The sequence below is a fragment of the Schistocerca serialis genome, chromosome 5 (genome assembly GCF_023864345.2).
Source record: "Schistocerca serialis cubense isolate TAMUIC-IGC-003099 chromosome 5, iqSchSeri2.2, whole genome shotgun sequence".
Lineage (NCBI taxonomy): Eukaryota > Metazoa > Arthropoda > Insecta > Orthoptera > Acrididae > Schistocerca > Schistocerca serialis.
In genome coordinates, this window is record NC_064642.1 from 28,861,603 (window position 1) to 28,885,922 (window position 24,320).

The window sequence follows — 24,320 nt, forward strand, 5'->3', positions numbered from 1 at the left end:
AGCTGAGAGCGGCAGCTGTTAAAGCTGGCGTGTTATGTGCGCAAGAAATGGCCACCTCAAGTTTCAATGTACGATTGTTCATACATACAGTAGACTGAACTCGTCAGGGTTGACGGCAAAATACAAGGGGCCAAAGTCGGTAAACATTTGAGGACGGCAGCGAAGCTCATTGTCAGCGCTAACATTTGAATTTTGTATGCCGAAGAAGCAAAGAGAGAATCAAACAAGTCTCTCATTACGGGAGTGCGCTGTCTGCCACAAAGCAGACAACCCGCATGATACAGTTCGCTGATGACACAGTAGTGGTCGTCGAAAATAAAGAGGAACTGCGACGAATGCTAATGAAATTGAATGTGTACTATGATAAACACATTAACAAACATAATAACTGAGGTAGTGGCGGTGGCCCAACAAATGGGCATAAGGAATAAATGCTAAGTTTGCGGAAGAGACTCTTGAAGTAGAGGTGGATCAATTATGTTGCTTCGGAAGTGGGATAGATACAGAAGGAAAATACAAAACTAGGTACTAGCAGGAGTTCCAAAGGATAAACAGCTACTAATATCGAAAAGCATAAAAATTTAGAGTAGCAAAAGATTAATGAAATGAGAAAGGGCCTGCCGGGTCGCCACGTCGAAGGCGATGTTCTTCAGTGCGCCCGCATGTTAAACACAAGTCACTTGTTTCCTCAGAGAGTCTCGGTGGCTGGCGAATTCGTCTGCATTGGTGATGCATCTTTGCATGGCATCTCTCAGTCGCTCGTGAAGCTTTGACCTGTGGACAGCCAGTCAGGATACTGGGTGCTCGTGTCGTGGGACAAACCCGGTACCCTTGCTTGCTCCAGCCTGTGCTCCGAATGCTGGCTGCTACTTCTTTATCGAATGGGATTAAGGTATTCGATGATGGTCATTCAACATGTTGTTTGAAAGGATTCGATGAGATATCTGCTTGCGTTTTTCTTTCGATTTGTTGAGGGAACTTAGCGGTTTAGTACACTTTTCGATTTCACTTGTGTACGTGTAGGCCAGTCTCTGGATTTTCTACAATCCATGGATACAAGGAATTACAGTCTCTCTCTCTCTCTTTCTCTCTGTGTGAATGTGTGTGTTTCTCTCTCTCTCTCTTTCTCTCTGTGTGTATGTGTGTGTTTGTATCTGTCATGAAATCACATTAACAAGTTTTGTAATACTATTCTGAAGATCTCTTGTGTGACTACGTAAATTTACGTTGATGAATACCGTGAGTTTGATGTATTGTATTCGTCCACGAGGACGTAGCAACTTGTTAACCATTTGGATCATTATATCGCTAATTCATTACATTTGGTGTCAGTGAATTCATGAGTTTATCTACTTCGCGTATGTTTCCGACCTCGTGTCCCTCATCTGATCATATCTGCATCAGAATATCTTTTTGAAAATGGACCTCATTTCGATACATTTTATTATTTTCCTGGGAGACAGCATTTACTTAAGCAGCGCTTTCGCAATGTTCACAGTTTTACTGGTAATGCTTCTCCGATACAGGCAGACGCAGGAACAGCGTCGCCGGAATTCGGTCTCTCCATCACTTTAGCTCACAGATTATCAAATTTTTCATGCGCCGAAGGTTACGAATGGTAAATACATTTGCCCTGCACAAGCTGAGTCTATAAGGCACAGCTTAATACACAATGATAGTTAATTATGCAGAGTTTGTAGTCAGTGTTAAACCTAAATCTTTCAGAGTAGCCCGCTTGCGGAACTTCTGCCGCATCGAAAGTGTCATTATTGAAATCAGACTGCGTTTCCAGGGCACCTTGTTCAATAATTTTGGCGTAAATTTAAAGACAAGATAAGTTCATAATTTTGCCCTGACATCCAATTGCAAATTTACTAGATGTGGTAAGCCTTCAACGTTTTGAAGCACGTTCATGATTTACCATAATGACAGTATTGTTTTACTGTGTCTGCTTTATACTGAAACTCATACATATTGGTGTTCCATTAGTAGACTCTTTGGAAATATGGAACTACAAATCACAAATTACTTGGAAAACTACATGGTCCTCCCTTGAAGAACAGGGTGAGCACAAAGTCTTGCCCCGATTATAAAAATTTATAACAGAATAACAGTTTGACATAATAAGTTACGTTTGATGCCGTTACATAGGTAAGTGTCACTAGTTATTGTCACCAGTAGGTGGCGCTAGTGCTTCACAACACCGACGCGGCCTGTTAGGTCGCGTTAGCTGCTGGCGAAATGGCGTCGAAGCAGGAGAAAGCCCAATCTGTGCTTTGGTTTCACGAAACGAAATCGCCCACCAGTGTTCAGGGTAAGTTTCGGGCTTCTTATGGACGCAGCCCTCCTGACGTTGAATCAGTAAAGCGATGGTGTGCAAAGCTTAACGAAACAGGCAGCGTTGAAGATCGCCCTCGAAGTGGGAGGCCTCGTGTGAGTGATGCAACTGCTGATCGTGTTCGGCAATCGTTTCAACGGAGTCCGTCTAAATCAACTCGTCAAGCATCATGTGAACTTCAAACACCGCAAGCCGGTGTGGTGAAGATTCTTCATGAAAAGCTTAGGATGCATACTTACGAAGTGCAAATCGTGCGGGACTTGAAACCGAATGATTTGCTGACACGTGCTGAATTTGCAACTGAGATTCTCAACAGGATTGATAGCGCTAACGATTACTTAAATCGCATATGCTTTACCGATGAATCGACCTTTCATGTCAGTGGAATGGTAAATAGGCATAATGTCCGTATATGGGGTTCAGAGTTTCCACATGCTACTGTTCAGTTACAGTGAGACAGCGAAAAAGTGAATTTTTGGTGCGGCCTCATGCATAAAAAGGTATTGGGACCGTTTTTCTTCGCGGAAAAATGCATTACCGCTTACATTTTCTTAGAAGTTTTGCAACGGTTCATAGTCCGACAGTTAGAAGAATATCAACCATGGATAATTTCCCCGCCCCCCACACACACTGGACTTCGGTAGTGCGTGATTTCCTGAATGAAACATTTCTGGATCTGTGGATTGGAAGAAACGGTCCAACACCCTGACCACCCCGCCTCCAGGCATTACGGCCCTTGACTTTTTTTCCCCGGGGCTATATCAAGGACAGAGTCTTCGTCACACCAGTTGCTGACGTCGACGAACTGCAGGCTAGGATACAAGCTGCTGTGGGTACTGTGACAGAACACATGTTACGAAACACCTGGCGGGAACTGGAATACCGCATCGACATTCTCCGAGCTACCAAGGGAGCACACGTTGAGGTTCACTAATGTGACTGGTCTTAATATAATAATAAAAATAATAAAAACCCGTAACACCAACCTATGTAACGGCATCAAATGTAAATTATTATGTCAAATGGTTATTCTGAAATAAATTGCTATAATCAGGGCAAGATTTTGTGCTCACCCTGTATAATAAATCACACAATACAGAAAAGATGTGTCTAGAGGAGTGATTATTGAAGTTTTGGCGGGTGGAGGAATATTGTATAATTTTTCTGGTGTGAATTCGTGACAGCAATACTGTGGTATCGATAGCTAGGATGCCACGGCGTAGCTGCCAGTTAAGTTGGCACTACGACAGACAGCGACGACAGCGCCCTCTAGCAGGTGCTGTTCAGCTCTGCGAGCCCCACTGCAGATTCAGCCCATTTCATCAAGAGCAGACGGCGGGGATTCTCCACTTCAACTTCGCACCTCATTGCAAAGTTATGTATTCTTCTTGCTAGAGTAAAGGTGATTTAAATTCATACTGCAGTACCGACGTGTATTACCTTAGCCTGCTCCTACTAACTTCCTTCATTGTGCCAACCTTTCAGTGTACAGGAGCAGACCCACACCCGCCTTTGATGGACAGTCGGTGACTGAGTTTTGGAAGTCTAAGCGTGACGTCTCTTACGCCGAAATACTTAAACCGCTCGTTCAGCGACTCGCCTCGAGGACGACTCCGAGGTGAACGGCCGAAACAGTGGAAGGGGAAGTACTGCTCTCCGGAATGCACGCCTGAAAGGTAGTGGAACGTTTGTGGCTGTCACAGGGCGAGAACGGAAGTGGGTAGTGTGAGCAGGGAGGACGACTGGAGACGAGATGGCGGCGCTGGACGCTGGCGCTGGCCAGCCGCTGGAGCTGGAGGCGCGGAGCCGGCGCGGCGGTCAGAAGACGTAGAGGGCGTGCGCCGAGCCGTCGGCGAGGGCCAGCTCCCCGGCGCCGCTGGCGGCCACGCCGGACACCCAGCCGATGCCCGAGCTGCGGCCCCCGAGCGAGCACACCAGCCGCCCGTCCTCGCTGAACACCTGCCGGCACACGGCGCCGCCTCCCTTAGTCTACCGGGCGTTACTGTTCACACTCAGCTCACCACACCCTCTGCGTAAGAGGGTCACGTCAGCCAGGTGGCTCATGCGACCTCTTCTGTGCATACAATTCATTAATGTACAGAGTGTGTTACAACTAACAGTGAACACTGACACGGCTGCCTATAATTCAGGGAGACAATTACTGAACTACGCTACTGGCCATTAAAATTGCAACACCACAAAGATGTGCTACAGACGCAAAATTTAACCGACAGCAAGACGATGCTGTGATATCCAAATGATTAGCTTTTCAGAGCATTCACACAAGGTTAACGCCCGTGGCGACACCTACAGCGTGCTGAAATGACGAAAGTTTCCAACCGATTTCTCATATACAAACAGCAGTTGACCGGCGTTGCCTGGTGAAACGTTGTTGTGTTGCTTCGTGTAAGGAGGAGAAATGCGTACCGTCACGTTTCCAACTCTGATAAAGGTCGGATTGTACCCTATCGCGATTGCGGTTTATCGTATCGCGACATTGCTGCTCGCCTTGGTCGAGATCCAATGACTGTTACCAGAATATGGAATCGGTGGGTTCAGGAGGGTAATCCGGAACGCCGTGCTGGATCCCAACGGCATCGTATCACTAGCAGTCGAGATGACAGGCATCTTATCCGCATGGTTGTAACGGATCGTCCAGCCGTGTATCGATCCCTGAGTCAACAGATGGTGACGTTTGCAAGACAAAAACCATCTGCACGAACAGTTCGACGACGTTTGCATCAGCATGGACTATCAGCTCGGAGACCGTGGCTGCGGTTACCATTGACGCTGCATCACAGCCAGGAGCGCCTGCGATGGTGTACTCAACGACGAACCTGGGTGCACGAATGGCAAAACGTCATTTTTTCGGATGAATCCAGGTTCTGTTTACAGCATCATGATGGTCGCATCCGTGTTTGGCGATATCGCGGTGAACGCACATTGGAAGCGTGTATTCGTCATCGCCATACTGGCGCATCACCCGGCGTGATGGTATGGGCTGCCGCTGGTTACACGTCTCGCTCACCATCTTGTTCGCATAGACGGCACTTTGAATAGTGGACGTTACATTTCAGATGTGTTACGACCTGTGGCTCTACCCTTCATTCGATCCCTTCGAAACCCTACATTTCAGCAGGATAATGCACGATCGTAAGTTGCAGGTCCTGTACAGGCCTTTCTGGATACAGAAAATGTTTTACTGCTGGCCTGGCCAGCACATTCTCCAGATCTCTCATCAATTGAAAACTTCTGGTCAATGCTGTCCGAGCAACTGGCTCGTCACAATACGCCAGTCACTACTCTTGATGAACTGTGGTATCGTGTTGAAGCTGCATGGGCAGGTGTACCTGTACACGCCATCCAAGCCCTGTTGAAAATGCTCAGGCGTATCAAGGCCGTTATTACGGCCAGAGGTGGTTGTTCTGGGTACTGATTTCTAAGGATCTATTCACCCAAATTGCGTGAATATGTAATCACATGTCAGTTCTAGTATAATATATTTGTCCAATGAATACCCGTTTATCATCTGTATTTCTTCTTGGTGGAGCAATTTTAATGACCGGTAGTGTATATGAAATAAAATTGTAACGTCTCAACTGTTTGCGTTAGTACGTTCAAACTGTACCGCTGGCCGCGAGGCGTGATGGGAATTAGTACGCTTTGGCTTAGGGACGAAGCCCGCTTTCATTTGGACGGGTTCGTCAATAAGCAAAATTGGCGCCTTTGGGGGACTGAGTATCCTCCGCATTTCGTGATCGAGGAGGCCTTATCAGCCTCGGCGGGTGACTGTGTGTTGAGCAGTGTCCAGTCACGGAATAATCGGTGCGATATTCCCTGACGGCACGGTGGCTACCGAACGATAGGTGATTATTTTGGAAGATGATTTCATTCCCATTATCCGAAGTGACCCTAATTTCGACAAGACGTGATTCATACTCGACCCTCTCGAAGCAGGAGAGTGTTTGATGTCCAGGAGGAGCACTTTAGGGATCACATTCTGGGTCTGGGTTAATGGCCTCGATTGGGCCCCTTATTCTCCGGCTCTGAACACATGCGACTCCTTTTTGTGGAGCTGTATTAAAGACAAGGTGTACAGCAATAACCCGAAAACCACTGCTGATCAGATGCCGGCCGCGGTGGCCATGCGGTTCTGGCGCTGCAGTCCGGAACCGCGGGACTGCTACGGTCGCAGGTTCGAATCCTGCCTCGGGCATGGGTGTGTGTGATGTCCTTAGGTTAGTTAGGTTTAAGTAGTTCTAAGTTCTAGGGGACTTATGACCTAAGATGTTGAGTCTCATAGTGCTCAGAGCCATTTGAACCATTTTGCTGATCTGAAAACAGCCATTCGGGAGGACATCGACAGCATCGATGCACCAACACTTCAGCGGGTCATGCGGAATTTCGCTACTCGTCTGCGCGACATCATCGCCAATGACTGCAGACATATCCAACACGTCATAACCTAAATCCGAATATCTGTAGTGACGTTCACCTGTTGGTTCAAATGGTTCAAATGGCTCTGAGCACTATGGGACTCAACTGCTGTGGTCATTAGTCCCCTAGAACTTAGAACTACTTAAACCTAAATAACCTAAGGACATCACACACATACATGCCCGAGGCAGGATTGGAACCTGCGACCGTAGCAGTGCACCTTTTGAATAAAGTGTGTACACGCCGTAGTTTGTAAGTAATTTATGTTCTTTTTTTCATATAGTTCAATAATATTCACCCTCTATATTAAGATCTTCTTGTAGAAATGGTAAACAGCCAGTCAGTTGCGAAATGGAAGGCTTATTAAACGTCATCTTCATAAGGAAATACTGACAGCGTAATCAAGTTAACAGTAAAAACATGTTAAGATTCGCACACACACACACACACACACACACACACACACACACAGATACAATAATATCTCCTTACGAATCCAAAAAAGTTATTTAGACTTGCTGGATTACACGCTGTGGTAGAGGTACGAAAAAATATAGTCGAAAGGCGTCAGTCAAAACGTTTCACCCCCATAATAATCAATACATGCACAAGATGGTTGTTGTCATTTGCTACTTCCTCACCAGTGTACAACCAGTGTACCAGCGTCACACACGGAACGCTTGGCCTAAGGAGAGCTTGTGGCAAGGTAGGGCGCTAGCAGTATGATCAAGGAGGGTGCGCGGTCATGAACGAAACTATCGTGCTAAATCAAGAGTCTGCTCTTTCCAACGTTAAGTTGTCCATGCAAATATCTCAAAGAACATAATAGTTACGATTTTTTAAAAAATCGGATGATTCTTTTTGATACACCCTGTATATTTACAACATGACGAAGAAGTAGTACAAATACCATTAGCATTAACAGGCGAGGAAAATGACAAATCCTATAGTCATACGCACTCCTACTTTCCTTAAGAAAGTAGGAATCTGAAACTATCTAAGAAATTTCTGTCTTCGAGTTGCATCTGTTCGTTTAAAATTAATCCATCACGGTGAGTGAAATGTTGAAAAATCTGACACTTCTTGCAGGTCAAGCCTATAGCCTTTCGTTTCTTTATGCAAAAGTTCAAAGTATTCTCGTCTCCGTTGGAGCAGTAGAATTCTATACATTTCCCCCACCTTAACTTAGGAGCTGCTGTTTACATCTTGCTTTAGACGGTATCTCTGTATGTCCTATGTAATACGGGCGATCACTACGTGTAATTTTATAAACACCACAGTTTGTGAAACGGTCTTTATAAACATTTCAAGATTTCATCCTACGATTCCTGCTCCAGTCATATATATATATATGAAAGGCTTATTCCAATAGTGGCACAAGTCCATTTTTGTTCATTCTGAGATGCAGATTCCTAAAGTTAAATGAGCGCTGAAAAATCTGCAGTTGAGATACCTGGAATATTCAATTATATATACTTGAATATTTCTGGTATCTCAACTGCAGATTCAAGTATATATACTTGAATATTTGTGGTATCTTAACTGCAGATTTTTCAGCGCTCATTTAACTTTAGGACTCTGCATCTCAGAATGAACCAAAATGGACTTGTACCGCTATTGAAATAAGCCCTTCATATAAGCGTTACAGAATTTACACACCATCCACAGGTTATCTGTATCAAATCTGTATCAAAACAGAGAACACACTGCACATAAAGTGTATACAACGACAACAGCTTATGCCTCATAAAATATTATTCTCACATACAGTATACACTCCTGGAAATGGAAAAAAGAACACATTGACACCGGTGTGTCAGACCCACCATACTTGCTCCGGACACTGCGAGAGGGCTGTACAAGCAATGATCACACGCACGGCACAGCGGACACACCAGGAACCGCGGTGTTGGCCGTCGAATGGCGCTAGCTGCGCAGCATTTGTGCACCGCCGCCGTCAGTGTCAGCCAGTTTGCCGTGGCATACGGAGCTCCATCGCAGTCTTTAACACTGGTAGCACGCCGCGACAGCGTGGACGTGAACCGTATGTGCAGTTGACGGACTTTGAGCGAGGGCGTATAGTGGGCATGCGGGAGGCCGGGTGGACGTACCGCCGAATTGCTCAACACGTGGGGCGTGAGGTCTCCACAGTACATCGATGTTGTCGCCAGTGGTCGGCGGAAGGTGCACGTGCCCGTCGACCTGGGACCGGACCGCAGCGACGCACGGATGCACGCCAAGACCGTAGGATCCTACGCAGTGCCGTTGGGGACCGCACCGCCACTTCCCAGCATATTAGGGACACTGTTGCTCCTGGGGTATCGGCGAGGACCATTCGCAACCGTCTCCATGAAGCTGGGCTACGGTCCCGCACACCGTTAGGCCGTCTTCCGCTCACGCCCCAACATCGTGCAGCCCGCCTCCAGTGGTGTCGCGACAGGCGTGAATGGAGGGACGAATGGAGACGTGTCGTCTTCAGCGATGAGAGTCGCTTCTGCCTTGGTGGCAATGATGGTCGTATGCGTGTTTGGCGCCGTGCAGGTGAGCGCCACAATCAGGACTGCACACGACCGAGGCACACAGGGCCAACACCCGGCATCATAGTGTGGGGAGCGATCTCCTACACTGGCCGTACACCACTGGTGATCGTCGAGGGGACACTGAATAGTGCACGGTACATCCAAACCGTCATCGAACCCATCGTTCTACCATTCCTAGACCGGCAAGGGAACTTGCTGTTCCAACAGGACAATGCACGTCCGCATGTATCCCGTGCCACCCAACGTGCTCTAGAAGGTGTAAGTCAACTACCCTGGCCAGCAAGATCTCCGGATCTGTCCCCCATTGAGCATGTTTGGGACTGGATGAAGCGTCGTCTCACGCGGTCTGCACGTCGAGCACGAACGCTGGTCCAACTGAGGCGCCAGGTGGAAATGGCATGGCAAGCCGTTCCACAGGACTACATCCAGCATCTCTACGATCGTCTCCATGGGAGAATAGCAGCCTGCGTTGCTGCGAAAGGTGGATATACACTGTACTAGTGCCGACATTGTGCATGCTCTGTTGCCTGTGTCTATGTGCCTGTGGTTCTGTCAGTGTGATCATGTGATGTATCTGACCCCAGGAATGTGTCAATAAAGTTTCCCCTTCCTGGAACAATGAATTCACGGTGTTCTTATTTCAATTTCCAGGAGTGTATGTGTGTTATGCACAGAGAGACGTAATTATATAAAAATATGCTCACAAAACTACGCATTCCTGAACTGCAATGCTTACCCACTCTGAAACTTTTACTACAGTGTAACATGTGTTATCCCCAGTATTAGATTTGTGTAACATTCTAGACACTGAAGTGGCAGGAACATCTCTTAGTACCTAGTAATCTTTCCCATTGTGGGATGGTGCATTCAGCAAGCAACATGCTGTCCACATAGCAACGAACGAAAGAACGTAAATAATCGTCATGATCTACGGGGATTACCGGTCGCATCTGCATCGGCGACGAGTGGAGATGTGTACCGGACCAGGATTCGAAGACGGGATCTCCTGCTTACTTGGCAGGTGCGTTGACCAATGCGCCATCCGGGACCCAGCGTCATCGCAACGGCGCACGCTGTCTCGGCACGCCTCACTGCCGACCCACACCGCCACCGAGCGCCGCCTATCCGCAGTCTTGGTCCATGTGCTCCATGGTCGCTACTCTGAGATTCACGCAGGACGTCCGACGTACTTGTGCATGAGTGCTGAATGGGGTGGATCCACGGTCCATCTAGGCGAATCGATTATATGAACGCGTGGCGCCTGTTCTTTCGGACAAGCAGGTGGTGATCCTAGAAAGGCTTCCCGGCGTATGAATACCAGGAAGTTGGCCGGAACCACGTGACCTGCGGCGGCGAGCTAGCGCCGGCTGTGTCCGGTGATCGTAGCGCCCTCGTTACTGCAGCGCATGTCGCAGTGAGGTTGACCAGGGTCGGCTGTAGGCGTCTGATAGGGCGGCAACCCGCAGGACAAAATTGTGTAGCGTGTGGCCGCCTCACCAGGCACTAGCCTCCTCGTCTGTTGCCGCCATTATTCAGAGTCGACTTAGGGTACAAACATATTTTAAACAGTTAACTTTCAAAACTAACTCACTGCCTACATACAACACATAACAACACCACCACAAAATTAAACAATGTCATGACAATGCATTATTGAGGTTTGGTGAACACTGTAAAGTAAAAATAAATATATGTGGTGTCCATTCTTTTGGACATGTTTGAAAGAACAGACTCTATTTTTTGATCCAGCAGCTAGAGTGGATTAAGACACAAAGAAATTACAGATCTTGGCCGCAAGCAGGCATTGGTTGAAATCAATGGGGAAAGTTAAAAATTGGTGCGGGACCAGGATCTGGCGACTGGGTCCAGACATATCAGTGGTCAGAGGCTCTGCCTAGTCAACACTAAAAATATTCACAGCTGGTGAAGTTCGATACTACAAGTCTGTAGTTTGATTTGATGAATGCGAGTACGCCGGCCGTTGTGGCAGAGCGGTTCTAGGCGCGTCAGTCCGGAACCGCACTGCTGCTACGGTCGCAGGTTCAAATCCTGCCTCGGGCACGGATGTGTGTGCTGTCCTTAGGTTAGTTAGGTTTAAGTAGTTCCACGTCTAGCGGACTGATGACCTCAGAAGTTAAGTCCCATAGCGCTCAGAGCCATTTGAACCACTTTGAACCAATCCGATTACAATATGCTTTGTAGGATTAGACTACGGTTACACTTCTAATTAACTGGACTACGATTGTGAAACAATTAGATTTTATAACTGGAGTATGGTCATATTTTTAAAGCCGAGCGGTCTAAGGCGCTGCAGTCATGGACTGTGTGGCTGGTCCCGGCGGAGATTCGAGTTCTCCCTCGGGCATGGGTGTGTGTGTGTTTGTCCTTAGAATAATTTAGGTTAAGTAGTGTGTAAGCTTAGGGACTGATGAGCTTAGAAGTTAAGTCCCATAAGGTTTCACACACATTTGAACATTTTTTTTTAGTGAGAATGGACTAATTTTGTAAAACGTTTTTCTTTTTATAATCAGAATATGTTTGTACTTTCAACATAGTTAGGCTACATGTCTAAAAAAAATACAGGGACATGTCTTCACCAGCTTTTAAGATGAACGTATTTTAAGTATACAGACTGATTCTACACTCATTTTTAATTTTTACAGGTTTTCTTGTAATTGCATATGGTTCTGTGTTGTAATTAGACACAATGAGTTTTGAAGATTAACTATTACCAATGTGTTGGTGCTCTAAATTAAGATATTTGGTCAATAGTAGCAATAGACTAGGGACTTTGAGCAGTTCCTGACACCTTCATGTTTATATCCAAAGACAGAGACATGCCATGTTGGATATTGCACATATTATATTGCTGTAGAACGTTTCAGATTTATAAGCACAGCATTTGAGGAATATACAGCTCAATATTTTGTGCAAGTGTATTTCTATATAATTACGTGACATTGTGCGTAATACATGTGTAACGGTTGTATGAGTAATATTTTATGAGGCGCTAGATGCAGTCGTTGCAAACACTTTATGTATAGTTTGTTCTCATCTGATAAAGATGATGATCTGAAATCTGCAGAACTCGATACTGAGTAATAAGATAACTATAGAGCTCAGTTCCATATGGTGCAGTTCCTAAGACTCCTAAAAGCAGTCCAACGTCACCAACGCAAAATATTTCCTATACGTATACAGTCGGAGTGGTGTGGTCCCAGCCAGCTCCTCAGCGTCGTGACGTGGCTGGGTCTGTCCACAGACTGCCCCTGTGCTCCGGGCACGCTCGAGGCTAAGTCCCAGACCTTACTTAGTTGCAAACCACAGCCTTAATCTATTAGTTCATCAGGCAACCGGATATCGACGAGGCGTGTTTATTAAGTAAGTACCGTTTTGAAATTAAAAAAAAGACGTGCTAATATATCTCAATAATTTTATTTTTACATGAAAGCCTGCACCTTAATCTACTTTTCTACATAATTTCCGTCAATATTGAGGCACTTGTCATAACGTTGTACCAGTTTTTGAATAACCTCCTCATAGAACTCTGCCGCCTGACTTGTTAACCACTGAATCACCAATGTTTTGACTTCGTCATCGTCTTGAAGACGCTGACCACCCAGGTGTTTCTTCAAGTGCAGGAACAGATGGTAGTCACTTGGCGCAAGATCGGGGCTGTACGGAGGATCATCTAGAGTTTCCCATCGAAAAGATATGATGAGATCTTTGGTGTAATTCGCGACATGCGGACGGACATTGTCTTGCAGCAAAACGATGCCTTTGCTCAACTTCCGTGGACTGTTGCTTTGATTCTGGTGTAACGTAGGCCACCCATGTTTCATCGCCCGTAACAATTTGGCTTAAGAAATCATCACCGTCGTTGTGGTACCGCTCAAGGAAAGTCAATGCACTGTCTAAACGTTTGGTTTTGTGCACATCTGTCAACATTTTCGGTACCCAAGATACGCACAATTTTCGGTAATTCAAGTGCTCGGTCACAAAGCCATACAAAACACTACGAGAAACATTATGAAAGTCATCCCGCAAGGAGGAAATCGTAAAGCGTCTATTTTCTCTCACCTTATGGTCCACTTCCTGCACCAAACTTTCATTAACGACCGAAGGATGGCCACTCCATTGTCCAACATGCACATTTGTGCGGCCATCTTTAAAGGGTCTCACCCACTTTCTTACCATTCCATCACTCATAATGTTTTCTCCGTAAACTGCACAGATCTCACGATGAATATCGATCACTTTTAGGCCTTTAGCACTAAGAAATCTTGTAACAGCCCGTACTTCACAGTCGGCGTGACTCACGATTATCGGAGGCATCTTAAACACTCAGTACACAACGTAAACACGGAAGAACCAGATTCTAATGGCGTCAGCGCGTAGATTAAGGTACAGGATTTCATGTAAAAATAAAATTATTGAGAAATCTTAGCACGTTTTTTTTTTAATTTCAAAACGGTACTTTCTTAAAAAAAACGCCTCGTACATATTCTTTTCAAGCGCTTTCCAGGAATTTGGTGAACTGTTTTAACAACTTGGTGCCGCTGTAAGTCATAGTAAGACCTTCGGAGACGGACGCAGTGTCTGCGGCAGCTGACTTCGTCTGTTGTTCTTTGTTTGTGGGACGCCTGTGCTCCGCACATTGCTCCTACACAGCCTGGTTCGTCTGGCCATCGTACACTTTCTCGCATTGGGGCAGAGTCAGGCAGACTGCTGGTATTAGTCCTAGGTTGTCCTTAACAAACATCGATAAGGCTTTGCTATTACGCGGAATGCGAATTCCGGAGTATTTTTCCAAGTTTCATCGATGCATTACCGACGCGCGGGATAAACACCGTCGCAACAGGTTTCTCTCCTTGGTCTGCACACTGTAGCCTGGGCTCCTTTGGTTTTATGGCACGCTGCATCCAGAGGTGGCTGCAAAAATTGTTTCGGGAAACCATATGGAGGTGCTGCAACTACGCTGCTAAACTGTTTTGACCAGAGACTTTTTTGTTCGTTACCGTAATTGCGGTCGACCGCGAAAGACGTATCAGTGCTCCACAGATGAGACATGCAACGGCTCTTGCAACGACAAGTGTGGAAGTTTCGTGTAAGCATAGATGGAAAGCTGTAGATGAAGCACGTAGTCATGTAACTACGTTACTGAGAAAACGGCTACACAAACGGACCCCATAAACAAAGAAAAAAATTAAGAAGAAAAGTTCTGTGGTGTTCAGATCGCGCACCACCCACTGACCTTAACTTTAGCTATATGAAGGATAAGATACAAGAGAAATAGGTAGATGTGCGCTCTACCAAGACTACGGTTCCGTAGTTTTAGTACACTGTATAAAGTGAGGTAGTAAATAGATTACCGGTAATATTGGTAGAATTGGTAGGGAAAGAAACAGAAATGAGCAAATGAATGCCGACGACTTCTTTGTTTTTGTTTGTTAGTTTTGCACATAATTAGAACCGCAGATCATTCAGCGTTAGCCCATCGTGCATTTTATAGCTTTACAAAAATGTAAATTGCATTTTATATGTAATTAAAATTAGTGGATCCCGTGAGTTCTGCGCTTTTATGTAGCCAAAGTAATCACTTTTGATGCAAGTACAGTCTACATACACAGACATAAAAGATGTATACAGTCATTGTTGTTATTTTATACTCAATAAAACGGTAATCACCATAAAATGCAATGGTTTCCTGTTATTACTGATAAATGTGAAAGTTGTTTATGAATAACAGAAACACAGTTGACCTAAGTTTGACGAAGTATTGAAGCCGTGTCCGATATATCTTTGTGTTGTAAGTTTTTCTTTGTTTTACCTTTTTGTTGAGTAAATTACATTTTCTAGCGCTATATGATAAATCATCTTGAATACCTAATACAACACACTGAACAACTACTAGAACATCTGGCGTGTAGGAATTCTAAGTGTGAACGTAATTCGATCAATAGAATAGAATAGTAATTACATTATAAAATCATCCGATCCACGGAGGGGGTGAATGAGACTTCTGGCTGCTGGATTATGTTGATTGTATGCACATGAAGTGTACATCACATTTGAAGTTTGTAAAAGTGGTATTTTCTGCATGCATAAAAGCTGTTTCATAAAGCGGAGAAACGTTTTCTGTTCAAAGTGCAAAATAAAAAGATGCGAAGCTGATGAGATGTAAGCTGGTTTACGGGGGGGGATGAAAAAACACAACAGCTAGCCGAAAAAATACTGTCATGTGTAGACAAATGACTGCAAGGACCTGCGTGACAGCTCTGTTGCATGGCTGCATACAAGTCAGGCGGCATACAACGCCTGCCCATTGCGGTAACGAAGCTGTCTAATCCTTTTTGTGTTAATACCTATCTTGAACAGTAATGGTCCTTTACACTCCGAGATGGAAACTGAAGCTGCATGTGAGATTGTATCCGCAAGACATCAGGGGTGGGCATAAAATGATAACTGGAACCTTCTATCGCCCACCAGACTCGTCTCCTACTGTAACCGAAAACTTTTGACAAAATCACAGTTCGCTTGTACATAAGTTCCACAGTTATGCTGTAATCATAAGTGGAGACTTTAATCATCCAATACTGAACTGGGATAATTACAGTTTTATTAGTGGTTGGCGTCGTAAGACAGCCCGTGAAACATTACTAAACGCCTTATCTGAAAACTACTTAGGAAACATGGTTCAAAACCCCAATCTTGATGGATCTAACGGCGACAAATAGACCTGACGTCTTAAACTGCGATCAGATATCATGACGCGGTTGTGGTAACAATGATTACCGAAGTACAAAGGACAACTAAAACATGCAGAAAGGTATACATGTTCAGTAAACTAGATAAAAAATCGGAAGTGTCATATCTCAATGAGCAACTTGAACCTTTCAGCACAGGGCAGGAGCATTTAGAGGAACTCTGGCTCAAGTTTAAAACAATAGTAGACCACGCACTGGATAGATACGTACCCAGTAGAACAGTTCATAATGGGAGGGAACCCCCATGGCATACACTCACTGTAAAGAAACTTCTAAAGAAACAGAGATTACTGTATAATAGGTGTAAAACAAAGCGCAGGGCTACAGATAGAGAGATGCTGAATCAAACGCGTTTGGCTGTCAAGAGGGTAATGCGTGATGCCTTCAATGACTGCAGTAGCAGAATAATGTGAATGATCTTTCACAGGACCGAAAGATATTCTGGTCGTATTTAAAGGCTGTTAGTGGCACCAAAGTTAGAGTCCAGTCCCTAGTGAATGAGACAGGAACTGAAATTGAGGACAGCAAAGCAAAAGCTGAAATGCTTAACTCCGTCTTCAAATGTTCCTTTAGAAACGAAAACCCATGAGAACTCCCCCAATTTAATTCTCGTGCCTCTGAAAAAATGAATGAAACAAGTATTAGTGTTGAGAAAAATCTGAAATAATTGAAATTGAATAAAGCTCCAGGGCCCGATGGAGTCCCTGTCAGATTCTATCCTAGATCCATTGAACAAAAAACCCTGACCAGTTCTTAGAAAAATGTAAAAGTCACACCCGTCTACAGGAAGGATAGTAGAACTGCCGTACAATTACCTTGGCACTGATTTGTTGTAGAATCTTACAGCATATTCTGAGCTCAAATATAATGAGGTATCTTGAAGGGAATGACCTCCTACATGCCAACCAGTATGGATTCGAAAAACGTTATTCGTGTGAAGCCCGACTTGAACTTTTTTCGCACGACGTACTGAAACGTCTGGATCAACGCAGTCAAGTAGATGCAGTATTTATTAATTTCCGAGAATCAATTGACTCAGTACCACACCTACTTTTAGTGTCAAAACGTCGGTCGTAAGGAGTATCAAGACAAATCTGTGACTGGATTGAGGACTTTTTGGTAGCATTCAGATGGTTCAGATGGCTCTCAGCACTATGGGACTTATCATCTGATGTCATCAGTCCCCTAGAACTTAGAACATCTTAAACCCAACTTACTTAATGACATAACACACATCCATGCCCAAGGCAGGATTCGAACCTGCAACCGTAGCAGCAGCGCGGTTCCGGACTGAAGCGCCTAGAACCGCTCAGCCACAGCGGCCGGCCCTTTTGGTAGGGAGGACGCAACATGTTATCTTGGATAGAGAGTCATCGTCAAATGTAGAAGTAACTTCGGATGTGGCCCCGGGGAGTGTATTGGGACCCTTGCTGTTCATATTGTATGCAGACAACGTTAATAGTAAAATTAGGGTTCATGCAGGTGATGCAGTTATGTATAATGAAGTACTATCTGAGAGAAGCTCGATAAATATTCAGCCAGATCTTGGAAAGATTTCAACGTGGTGCAGAGATCGGCAACTTGCTCTAAATGTTCAGAAATGTAAAATTGTGCACTTCACAAAACGAAAAAATTTAGTTTTCTATGTCTATAATATCAATGAGTAACTGCTGGAATCGGCCAACGAACACAAATACCTAGGTGTAACACTTTGTAGGAATATGAAGTGGAATGATCACATATGATCAGTTGTGGGTGAAGCGGGTGGTAGACTTCGGGTTGTTGGTAGAATACTGGGGAAGTGCGGTCAGTCTGTAGAGTAGATTGTTTACGAATCACTCGTGTGGCTGGTTCTAGAATACTGCCCAAGAGTGTGGGACCCGTACCAGATAGGATGTCCGCCCCCGGTAGCTGAGTGGTCAGCGCGACAGAATGTCAATCCTAAGCGCCCGGGTTCGATTCCCGGCTGGGTCGGAGATTTTCTCCGCTCAGGAACTGGGTGTTGTGTTGTCCTAATCGTCATCATTTCATCCCTATCGACGCGCAAGTCGCCGAAGTGGCGTCAAATCAAAAGACTTGCACCCGGCGAACGGTCTACCCGACGGGAGGCCCTAGTCACAGGACATTTTTACCAGAGAGGATACAGACGTTCACAGAGAAGAGCAACACGAATGGTCACAGGCTTGTTTAATCTATGGCAGAGTGTCAAAGAGAGACTGAAGGAAGCTCTTGATGACAGACGTAAACTGTCCCGAGAAAGTCTATTAACAAAGTTTCAAGAACAGGCTTTAAATGATTACTCTACGGATATACTACAAACCCCTGAGTGTCGGTAACAGGGATCGTGAGAATAATAGAATAATTGCTGCACCGACTGAGGCATTCAAACAATCATTCTTCCCGCACTCCATACGTGTATGGAACAGCAAGAAATCCTAACTGGTGCAATGAGACGTACCCTCTGCCATGCACCTCACGGCGGTTTGCAGAGTGCAGATGTGGATGAAGATACACTCCCTTGGGATGCACCTGAAGTTACCTTTGTGTCTGACGATTGTGTATGAAAGACATGTTGTGTTGTGTTTGCTAGGAACTCTTGAATGCAATCACACTGCCGATCCAACAACCGGTACACTCGTATTTTACGCTGATGCGACAGTGCGGAATCGTATCGGACGCCTTCCGGAAGTTTAGGAGCAATCACGTTAACTTAGGTTTCCTTAAAACGGCGAAGACGAAAGCTGGTGTGATTCATTCGAGAAGAACACAGCAGGCTTCCTTCTCAGTCCCTTTACAAGCGAGATTGTGTCCCCTATCTAATGATATCGTCGTCGACGGAACGGAGAAATCCTAATATCTTTTCCTGTTTTTATCATTTTCTGCAAGGTTGTTACAGCATCATTCTGTCGCTCTTTGCATGTGCTACACATTGGTCGTTCACGATCCTGCACTGATATTGCCATAGATCTCTTAGTTGGCTCTTTGTAACTGGCCGGCCGTAGTTCTCATAGATAGATAGGTAGCGCAGGCGCCGCGGTGTGGGAACCCGTGGCGGCAGAGCCGGCCACCGACCGACCGCCGGCTCACCCACCTGCACGCGCTGGTTGCCGCTGTCGCCCACGATGATCCTGCCGCTACGGTCGATGGCCACGCACTCGGGGCAGTTGAACGGGCCGTTCTCACCGGACAGCTCCAGTATCTTCTCACCCTCCGTGTTGTACACCTGCAAAAGAACAAAGCACTCAGTTGTGGTACGTTTCGTGTTTGAAATAGGAGCTGGAGGGAAACCAATACTAAGATTAAGAAAAAAAAAGATCGGACTGTTCTCTAAAAACTTTTTAATAGTGTTTGTGCATCTTTTAGTAAGAAATGGCTTGTCAGTTTTCTTATACTGAATTAAAAAATAAAATGGCAAAAAAAGGAAGAACAAGGAAAGAGACGAAGGACTACACCGTCAAAAGTAGCGCCAGACTGTTCGTAACAGTGATGTTAAACTGCCTAGCATTTTGTATGGGTAAGTAAGTGAATATTTCGCTGGAAGATGTTTAAAGTTTGCAATAAGAAAGACAGACTTTATTTTATGAACAGAAATAAAACTAGCTATGAAAGTCACCATAACTTCAGAGCAGAAATACACTAAAACTGATGATAAAACATGTAAAGAGTGTGTAATCTACAAAAACTGATATTAAGAATTAAGGTGCGAAGTGGATTGATGTATGCTACGTTGTTGACCATAAAAAAAAGGTTCAAATGGCTCTGAGCACTATGGGACTGAACTTCTAAGGTCTTACCTAACTGTCTAAAGCAGAAAGTAGACCTGCGCACCGCAATTACTTGAAATTAAGGGCTTATTTTAATAGTGGTACAAGTCCATTTTTGTTCATTTTGAGATGCAGAGTCCTAAAGCTAAATGAGCGCTGAACAATCTGCAGTTGAGATACCAGAAATATTCAAGCATATGGCTTCTTGCTAGAGATAAACCTTTCTTTCCGTTTGTTTGGATCATTAATTTCAGAAGCAGTATATGCAGAAAAGTGGAGGTAATGGACTTGTACCACTATTGAAATAAGCCCTTCAAATAGTAATACAAAAGTGGAATTTGAATAATCAACCACTAAAGAATACCTGTTGAACAATACAACTACCATAAATAATTATACCCGTAATAAGGTAATTAATATGTAATCTTTCTATGTCTCGTGATACGACCCCCAGATAGAGCGATTGAATGGCTACTCCAGGTTCTTCCAACCGTTGTCGTAGCCATTCAAGGGGGCGATGTAACAAATTAATTCCTGTCCTTTAATTAAGTGCTGTTCAGAGATGTGTGTGAATATGCTTGCGCTCGATGTATTAGAATCGATGGATTAATTTCGTCCTTCTTTTATATGTAACATCGGTCTCATAAATTGACAACGCCCGGAAGAGCGGTGTGCCGACCACATGCCCCTGCATATCTGCATCCGGTGACACCTGTGGGCTGAGAATGACACGGCGGCCGGTAAGTACCGTTGGGCCTTCCGAGGCCTTTCTCGACGGAGTTTAGTTTATATTAAACAAAGGAAATTAGTTAAGAGTCCCACTTACTTTCCACATCTTCTTCTTTCTAGATGCATGTAAGATCACCTGTTTTCTAGCTTTATATTAATTATGAGTAATAATCTTCCTTTCGAGGTAAAATGAGTTACTATTTAGTGAATATGTACCGTAAGTATGACTAATTGTCTGCAAAATTTCCTCATGTTTCGGCAACCTAATTCTGCTGGAAAGCGGAAGTTCACGCGCCATCAGGGTGGTACCACATGCGCATCTGCACCCTTCCTCTTAGAACCTCCGGTCTAAATTGTGATTCGAAGTCCGATTGCTCCTGCTGAGCACTGCGACCTATTTCATTGCATTGTGCTACACTTCAACAAGGTCAGTTATCACCGAACGTATGACTCTACTACAGCGATATCTGCGCCTCGGGGCGATTTCCATCATAAGGGGATAAATAATAGTAATACGCGCATAATCAGCTACCCTGAGAGTTTTTCCAAACCGTATCTTATCTGAGAACTAAATAAAATCATTTTCACTCCCGCTCTAGCCTTTGTGATTTTCCCACCTCAGAACAATTTCTGAGTCGTGGTCACCTTTGTGCTCATACGGCAAAGACTACCAAATCCACTGGTGAGTCCCTCAGCCGTTAGGGGTAAAACTCAATGGGACTCGGGGCAAGTAAGGCTAGCAACCTGCTTCCCTGGTACTTTAAATATGATGCTGGCAACAATCAGAGCAAAATGCCTCGGACCTTTGGAGGTGACGGAGTCCCACCTCTAACTGACAAATCAGGGACTCCTAAGATACGACTTGGCAAACAAATGGTAATGAGATGGGGAGCTATTAATATCAGTGGAGGCTACTCTGGGAAGAAGGTAGAGCTGGCAGAGGCTGCAAGTAAGATGGGGCTGGACGTTTTAGCTGTTAGTGACATTCGGGTAAGGGGTGAGAAAGAAGAGGAAGAGGGAGAATACAAGGTCTACCTGTCAGGAGTCAAAGCAGGAATAGCACAATAGGGTGTAGGGCTTTACATCAGGAAAGAAATGGAACCCAGTGTAGTTGCAATAAGGTATGCAAACGAACGACTGATGTGGATAGATTTGACAGTGTTTAGCAAGAAAATTAGGATTGTGTCAGTATATTTGTGAAGGGACAGATCAAGATAAGATGGATAGTTTTTATGAGGCACTCAGTGATGTAGTTGTTAGAGTAAAGGACAAGGATAGTGTTCTGCTCATGGGTGATTTTAACGCCAGGATTGGAAATCGAACAGAAGGGTATGAGAAGGTTATGGGTAAATTTGGAGAGGATATGGAGGCCAACAGGAACGGGAAACAACTCTTGGATTTCTGTGCCAGTATCGGCTTAGTAATCACAAACTCCTTTTTTAAACATAAGAACATTCACCGGTATACTTGGGAAGGCAGGGGAACCAGATCTGTCATTGACTATATAATAACAGATCAGGAATTCAGGAAGGCTGTGAGGGACACACGTGTATTCAGGGGATTCGTTGATGACACTGATCATTATTTAATCAGCAGTGAAATTGGGATTGTGAGGCCGAAAGTGCAGGAGGTCAGGTCCATATGTAGGAGGATAAGAGTGGAGAAACTTCAGGATAAGGAAATCAGGCACAAGTACATAACAGCGATCTCAGAAAGGTACCAGTTAGTTGAATGTAGTCAATTACAGTCATTGGAAAAGGAATGGACAAAGTACAGGGACACAGTACTAGAAGTGGCTAAAGAATGTCTTGGAACAGTAGTGTGTAAAAGTAGGATGAAGCAAACAGCTTGGTGGAATGATACAGTCAAGGCAGCCTGTAAAAGGAAAAAGAAGGCGTATCAAAAATGGCTACATACCAGAACCCAGGTAGACAGAGAAAGTTATGTTGAAGAAAGAAACAAAGCCAAACAGATAACTGCAGCATCCAAGAAGAAATCGTGGGAAGACTTTGGAAACAGGTTGGAGACTATGGGTCAAGCTGCTGGAAAACCATTCTGGAGTGTAATTAGCAGTCTTCGAAAGGGAGGTAAGAAGGAAATGACAAGTATTTTGGACAGGTCAGGAAAACTGCTGGTGAATCCTGTGAATGCCTTGGGCAGATGGAGGGAATATTTTGAAGAGTTGCTCAATGCAGGTGAAAATGCGATCAGTAATGTTTCAGATTTCGAAGTAGAATGGGATAGGAATGATGATGGAAATAGGATCACATTTGAGGAAGCGGAAAAAATGGTCAATAGATTGCAGTGCAATAAAGCAGCTGGGGTGGATGAAATTAAGTCGGAACTCATCAAATACAGTGGAATGTCAGGTCTTAAATGGCTACACAGGATAATTGAAATGGCCTGGGAGTCGGGACAGGTTCCATCAGACTGGACAAAAGCAGTAATCACACCAATCTTTAAACATGGAAACAGAAAAGATTGTAACAACTACAGAGGTATCTCTTTAATCAGCGTTGTGGGTAAAATCTTCTCAGGTATTGTTGAAAGGAAAGTGCGAGTATTAGTTGAGGACCAATTGGATGAAAATCAGTGTGGGTTTAGGCCTCTTAGAGGTTGTCAGGACCAGATCTTTAGCTTACGGCAAATAATGGAGAAGTGTTATGAGTGGAACAGGGAATTGTATCTATGCTTTATAGATCTAGAAAAGGCATACGACCGGGTTCCTAGGAGGAAGTTATTGTCTGTTCTACAAGATTATGGAATAGGAGGCAAACTTTTGCAAGCAATTAAAGGTCTTTACATGGATAGTCAGGCAGCAGTTAGAGTTGACGGTAAATTGAGTTCATGGTTCAGAGTAGTTTCAGGGGTAAGACAAGGCTGCAACCTGTTTCCACTGTTGTTCATATTATTTATGGATCATATGTTGAAAACAATAGACTGGCTGGGTGAGATTAAGATATGTGAACACAAAATAAGCAGTCTTGCATATGCGGATGACTTAGTTGTGATGGCAGATTCGATTGAAAGTTTGCAAAGTAATATTTAAGATCTAGATTAGAAATGTAAGGACTATGGTATGAAGATTAGCACCCCCAAAACGAAAGTAACGTCAGTGGGAAAGAAATATAAACGGATTGAGTGCCAAATAGGGGGAACAAAGTTAGAACAGGTGGACGGTTTCAAGTACTTAGGATGCATATTCTCACAGGATGGCAACATAGTGAAAGAACTGGAAGCGAGGTGTAGCAAAGCTAATGCAGTGAGCGCTCAGCTACGATTTACTCTCTTCTGCAAGAAGGAAGTCAGTACCAAGACTAAGTTATTTGTGCACCGTTCAATCTTTCGACCAACTTTGTTGTATGGGAGCGAAAGCTGGGTGGATTCAGGTTACCTTATCAACAAGGTTGAGGTTACGGATATGAAAGTAGCTAGGATGATTGCAGGTACTAGTAGATGGGAACAATGGCAGGAGGGTGTCCACAATGAGGAAATCAAAGAAAAACTGGGAATGAACTCTATAGATGTAGCAGTCAGGGCGAACAGGCTTAGATGGTGGGGTCATGTTACACGCATGGGAGAAGCAAGGTTACCCAAGAGACTCATGGGTTCAGCAGTAGAGGGTAGGAGGAGTCGGGGCAGACCGAGGAGAAGGTACCTGGATTCGGTTAAGAATGATTTTGAAGTAATAGGTTTAACATCAGAAGAGGCACCAATGTTAGCACTGAATAGGGGATCATGGAGG

General features: G+C 44.6%; 1 protein-coding gene across 1 annotated transcript in view; it reads right to left on the reverse strand.

Annotated features, from left to right (window-relative positions):
* Nucleotides 1-4,156: 4,156 nt before the first annotated feature.
* The window catches only part of LOC126481723 (uncharacterized), a 98,048-nt gene continuing 77,884 nt past the window's right edge, over nucleotides 4,157-24,320 (reverse strand). The window contains exons 7-8 of the mRNA XM_050105675.1: nucleotides 19,174-19,305; nucleotides 4,157-4,327 (exon numbers count right to left, since the gene is read on the reverse strand). Coding sequence (XP_049961632.1) covers nucleotides 4,157-4,327; nucleotides 19,174-19,305 — 303 coding nt within the window. The remainder of the gene's footprint in view (nucleotides 4,328-19,173; nucleotides 19,306-24,320) is intronic.